The sequence below is a fragment of the Hyaena hyaena genome, unplaced genomic scaffold (assembly GCF_003009895.1).
Source record: "Hyaena hyaena isolate Hyena2069 unplaced genomic scaffold, ASM300989v1 scaffold_37, whole genome shotgun sequence".
Classification (NCBI taxonomy): Eukaryota; Metazoa; Chordata; class Mammalia; order Carnivora; family Hyaenidae; genus Hyaena; species Hyaena hyaena.
The window spans coordinates 2,264,716-2,270,715 of record NW_024080669.1 but is presented as its reverse complement, the minus strand read 5'-3'; the positions used below and the strand labels follow the sequence as shown (position 1 = coordinate 2,270,715).

The 6,000-nt window shown below is 53.0% G+C and overlaps 1 protein-coding gene across 3 annotated transcripts in view; it reads left to right on the top strand.

The window, feature by feature from the left end:
• Positions 1 to 421: 421 nt before the first annotated feature.
• The window catches only part of KMT2A (lysine methyltransferase 2A), a 78,433-nt gene continuing 72,854 nt past the window's right edge, over positions 422 to 6,000 (top strand). For all 3 annotated transcript variants that reach the window (XM_039229383.1, XM_039229384.1, XM_039229382.1), the window contains exon 1: positions 422 to 871. In XM_039229383.1, coding sequence (XP_039085314.1) covers positions 422 to 871 — 450 coding nt within the window. The remainder of the gene's footprint in view (positions 872 to 6,000) is intronic.

The following is a 6,000-nucleotide window of genomic DNA, read 5'->3' as shown; positions in this document are numbered from 1 at the left end:
CTCCCTCCGCCTCCATCCTCCCCGTAGTCCTCGCCCCCTCCCCCTCTCCCCGGAACCCGCGCTCCGCGTCGGGCTCCTGGGCTTCCTTCCCCCCTCCTTTTCCCCAGCAATGCCGCTCCCGGAGGGCGGGGCATTCACTTATCCAGGTTGCGGGGCGGGCGGCGGGCGGGCGGCGGCGGCCCGGGCCTCGGCCTGGCGTAGCCGCGGCCCGGCGTCGGGAGCGTAGGCCCGAGCCCGCTATACAGATTGCGGGGCGGGCGGGCGCGGCCCGGCGCTCTGCATAGCGGCCGGCCGGGTGCAGGCCGCCGGGCGGCGCCGAGCGGCTCAGGCAGGTTCCGGGGCCCTCGGCCCCCCCCCTCCGCCTCCCCGCCCCCCTGTGTTGTCGCCTCTCCCTCTCGCTGCTTCACTTCACGGGGCGAACATGGCGCACAGCTGTCGGTGGCGCTTCCCCGCCCGACCCGGGACCACCGGGGGCGGCGGCGGCGGGGGGCGCCGGGGCCTGGGGGGCGCCCCGCGGCAACGCGTCCCGGCCCTGCTGCTTCCCCCCGGGCCCCCGGTCGGCGGCGGCGGCCCCGGGGCGCCCCCCTCCCCCCCGGCTGTGGCGGCCGCGGCGGCGGCGGCGGCGGCGGCGGCGGCGGCGGGAAGCAGCGGGGCTGGGGTTCCAGGGGGAGCGGCCGCCGCCTCAGCAGCCTCTTCGTCGTCCGCCTCGTCTTCGTCTTCGTCATCGTCCTCAGCCTCCTCCGGGCCGGCCCTGCTCCGGGTGGGCCCGGGCTTCGACGCGGCGCTGCAGGTCTCGGCCGCCATCGGCACCAACCTGCGCCGGTTCCGGGCGGTGTTTGGGGAGAGCGGCGGGGGAGGCGGCAGCGGAGAGGTAAGGGGGCGAGGAACCCCCAGGCCCGGGGTCTCGACCCTCTGCGGAGCCCCCTCCCCTCCCCCATCCGGGATTGTGGAGCATCCCAATTCCGGGACCCTCCTGGGGTCCCTGGCCCCGGGGCAAACGGCCCTCCCATCTTGGGACCCCCCCCGCCCCCATACGTGGGTGCAGACCCCTAGGCGCCCCCCACCCCGCGGTTTGGACCCATCTGGCTAAGGGCGTTTGCCCCCCCACTCCCCGCCTCCTTCCCCTGACCCTTCCCCAAATCCCTTGGCACAGACCCCTCGCCGGGGTTTCCCATCCCGGGACTGAACCCCTCCTCCCTTTCACAGATTACCTCATCCGAGCAAGATTCCTCCCTCCCTCCCTCCTAGAGACCTGATCCCGCCACATCCCCGCCTCCCTCTCTGGGCAGATGTTTTACTCTTGGGGCAGTTTTCCTCTTGGGCATCTCTCGGGCGATGGCCTCATCCGGGGCCACGTTCTTCTCCTGCTCCTTGGGGACCCATGTCTCGTCCAGCACCTTGCTTCCAAAAACCTGATGAACCCTCGCCCCATCCCGGGGCCAGGTCCGCTGCACTAGCAGCCACTCCCCCTTCCTTCACCTCCACCCTCCACCCCCCACCCCGCGCAGAGAGATCCTCCCTCCTCCTTCCCTACCCCGCCAGGAAAAAAAAAATCTACTTTCCTCTCCACCTTGCCCCCCTTCACCTCCTTTCCCGCTGGAGATAACGGTGATCTCCTCGAGCAGCACTCTGGTTCCCCCATCTTACACAGCTGCAGTTTCTAGCCTCTTGGTAGCAGGGAATTACTCTACCTTCACCCCACCCTCTCCCTCCTTTAGAATGAAGGATTAGTGGCATCTTTGAGAGGAAAACAGTCCACTGTCCCCTAGGCCCGGAGAGGAGGCAGGCTTTCCCTCCAGCTCTGGGGACGGGGCCCCTGTGCGGGGAGGTGTTTGTGGGGGGACTTGGGCAGCATCCTCCCAGGGGAAGCAGCTGCTCTCCCACCCCACCCACTGCGCCGGAGAGCGCGCAGTCTCCAGCCCTGGCTCCCTCCCGCCCTTCTCCTTTTCTCCGTCATTTCACTATTGATCCACCTTTTCCTAGGCCAATCCTGGGGCTTGGAAGGGGTGGGGGAAGCAGGGTTGGGGTGAGGAGAGTAGATAAGGGACAGTTTTACTTTACGATGCTGCTGGTGGTGGTTGCTTTGGGTTGGGAGAAAGGGGGGGGGGGCTCCGAAGCAAAGTTATTCCTTAGAAGGAGGAGTTAGGGTTATCTCTCTGATTCTTAGAGGGTGGCCCAAGGTGGACGAAGGGTCAGGAGCTTTGCCCCTTCCCCATTAGTAACCGGGGCAGGGATGGGGACCCCTTGATAAGCGTTACTCAGCCCCCAGCAGCAAAAAGGAAAGTTGCCCTGGGAAGGGAAGTTGAGTTCAGGTTCAGCCAGTGGCGTTGCGTATTTGTTTTCCATTGGATGCAGAAGGGGGAGTTTGAATTGTAGGGGAGGGGGGGATGAGACGGGGGGATGCTAGGAGGAGGAAGAGCAGCTGCTAGGGGCTGAAGCGAAGGGGGGGGCAGGGGGTTGGTGCTCTGGAGTGCTCTTGATTGAAACAGAAAGGGAAAGATAACAACCAGGCGTTTCCTGCGTGCCTTGCCGTTGGTCCGGGCAAACCCCCCGTCCCCTATTGTGCCCTGCACCCCTTTAGATATACGGAACGATCCTGGGAAGAAGGGGAGGGAGAAGATCCCAGAGACCCCGGCCCCTCCTTTCAAGGAGCTGGCATTTTTTAGTTGTTCGTCTTCCTGCCTTCTTTTAAAAATCGTTTCTAAGGCAGCCTGATCAGGAGACTGACAACAGCCCGCCTTCTGACAGAGCAAGGAGGACATGATGGGGGCGTGTTCCTTGCTCCGTAGCTGCAGCGCCCCTTTTCCCTGCCTCTCTCCGCTCTGTCTCCACCTCCTTTTCCCAGCCTTCAGAAGGCAGCTGCAGTCAGCAGGGTTGTTTGAGACTATTTATTGGTTGCTGTAGATTATTATTTTTTTTTGAAAGGCCAATTCTGTATTTTTTAAGCTAACAACACAGATCCCATGTAGTTGGAGAACCAAAGGCCTCATACATGACAAAAAGACTGAACCGTTCAGGTTACTTGCATGGAGTTGGTGCTTAAATGTGAGTTGATTTTGCTTTTTTAAAAGATACGGCAGCAAAAAAAAAAAAAAAAAAGACTTACTGACATTTCATTTACCTGCTTATTTTCAAAATTGAGACTTGCCTGGTTATATGTAGAATTGTAGCCCCATGTATATTTGAGTATAATAAGAAAGTCTCTATGAGGAGAAGTTAGTCTGTTTTAAGGGGGTCTTGAGACGTATTTTCTTCTTGTGTAGCATGCTTATGTATTTCGTATTGGGACCAAGTGTTCCCATTCCAAATGTTGTTATCACCTATTCAAAAGCAACGTTTCACGCTGACAGCTTCCAATCCGCAGCTTCTCAAGAGACTGGCTAGAAAGAGAACCACCTGGATTCAGGGACCTAATGTCTGGGCACCAGAATATTTTATTTGTTGGTCTTTGACAAATCACTTTTCAAGTTTTAATCAGGTGCTAACACTTCCTCATCCACTGGCATTATTTTGCTTAGCAGTAGTATGGAGTGTGAAGCCTGTTCAGGAATTGCAGTTATTTCAAATAAGAGCATATTCATAGTTGTTTTTTCCTTTAAAACTTTTGTCTGAGCAGTTGTTGCTACTTTACAATGAGAAGAGTGGTTGGCTCTTTACATTAAACTTCAGTATTTTTCCTGAATTGGGTTTGAATGAGCTGTTGTTCCATTGGTAAGCTTTTTTATTTATGTGGTAGTTGGGAGCAATCTAAGATGTGTCGGCCGATGGTATGCGTTGATTAGTGCTAACGCATAGTATGGTTCACTACTAAACCGTAGTGATTAGATCCTTTGACCTGGTAGTTTTCAGTGCAGAAACCAAGCATTTTGTTACAGAGTCTCACAAATCAATGATAAGGTTCCAGAGGGGGAAGTTCAGGGTTCCCCTGGGCTGACCTAGAATTCTAAAGATTGTTTCTCGAAATTCACTGATCCGAATCAAGTCTTGTCTGGATTCATGAAAAAATGGTTTTGTGAGCTAGAATGAACTTAGCCTCTGTAAATTCTGGTTTGTTTTAAGTGAATAATGACTATAACTTGTCTATAACAAAACGGGGCTACTATTTACAGAACTAAGAACTAGTAAGTTCAGGTGGTGGAAAGGTGCTAGAACTTCCAAATCACTTCCCTGTTTAGACTCTTTCAGCCACGGAGACTTGTCCTTCACTGCCACAGGCCCGGGACTTCCCTTGTACTGAGTATCTCCAGGTAACGATTACATGTAGGAGTTCTTCATGACCAGATGCTGTCAGAAGGGGATTATTTTTAAACAATATTGAGGTGTTGCTGGTCTCCTCTATTTCAACTTTTTGTCTGACAATCAGAAAGTTGAATTTAAGTTATATTTAACTGAGCACAGTAGGAAATCACCGAAGTCTGTTTCTTCATCTCCCCTTCCCCGTCCATGTTGCCCCCCTTTTCTGAGGATTGTCTCAGGTACTTACTGTTAATGCCACCCACCGTATACCGTGCCATCAAAATCAACATGGTACGGCATCTCTGTTAACTCGGATTTGAGCTGTTCTTTAATATAAACCCCAGAAATGGTTTATATATCAGCAGCTAGTGTTCAGTTGTTAATTTCATAGTCCACTTAACCTTCCTTACCACCTCGTAAAATGTTAAAGGTAGAATTTCCCTTGCGATCATAACATGGCACACTTTAAGTAGATATAAATTGAAACCGAATGACGACCTTGGTTTACGTTTGTTTTCGTTTTTTGAAATAGCAGTTTAGTTGAGATGGACTAAGGGACGTTCTCGGGTTGGGCCTGGAAAAGATGCTGTTCGTGTAGGCAGAGGGTGGTTGGAGAGTGTGTGTGATTTTGTTTTTTGTTTCGGATGTTCACTGGGCATCTGTACCAACCGGGGGAATTGCCCCTTCATTGCCTTCACAGCTAATCCTGAGCTTGACAGAAGGAAAGAGAAAGCAGAGAGCACAGGGGAACAGAAGAAGCCTCAGAGTGGAAGTCAGTGGACAAGGGCTCTCCTCGCCTTCGTCTCTCGTTGACCAGTGACGGGACCTTGGGCAGTTCACTTTTAACCTTAAATACCTGATCTGTAAAATGAAACGGTTGGGCTAAATATTAGCTCATGAATCTTTTCTGCTCCAGGATTCTGATTCGTTTCTATTCTGTCCTTTGTGGGGGCCAGGTCTCATCCTGAGTTTATTTAAAGAGTCAAGAGTCGGTGAGCCTACTTGGTGATTTTTACTATCAGTTTGTTCGTTTGCCCACGTAACCGGTATTGTCATTGGGAAGAGAAATTTCAACTTAGTGGGAAAGTTTTCATTGTATGAACAAGATAGAAGGACTTACCTGTGGGGCAAAAGCTCTTTGTTGAAGTTGACCAATTGCATTTGTAGGAAAGTTGAAGATCGGATTTTAAATACAAGTCATTATCTCCTGTTTAGAAGCCCTCTTATTTGGCCGAGTTTGTTTCAGGTTTTCAATGCTGTGGATTCCGGACCGCCTGAGGAAAGTATTTCAGTCCAGGGGGTGTGTTCCTTTAGGTGTGAGAGCTTTTAAATGAAAAGAGAATCTCTGTGCGCTAATGAGTGTATGAATGCAGAGTGACAGTACCTGTGTTGCCCGGAGTAGCTGTTACTAGGCTGTGAAATGTGGGACTTTGGTTTATGCCGAGCATCAGAAAGGCAGTCTGTAGAACTTTTCTTCATTCTCGCTGAAAAGCATAGGACATGTCCCCATCTTTTCCTTCCATTTAATATTCTGAAGGCACAGTTCTTCTCCTTCTGTGAATCATCATTCACAAAATAGTGATTTGCTTTGTGGCTGGAAGTAGAGAAAGGAAAATACTCCCATCCTGACTCAATTTCCATCTCTTTGCCCACCTTGGAGCCGTCCTTCTGTGGAGCATCTGTGCAGACTCAGGCTCCCCGAGTTGCCTTCCTTGCCCTGTAGCTGATTGGGGGGTGGGGGGGGTGGCAACAGCTTGCTTCCTC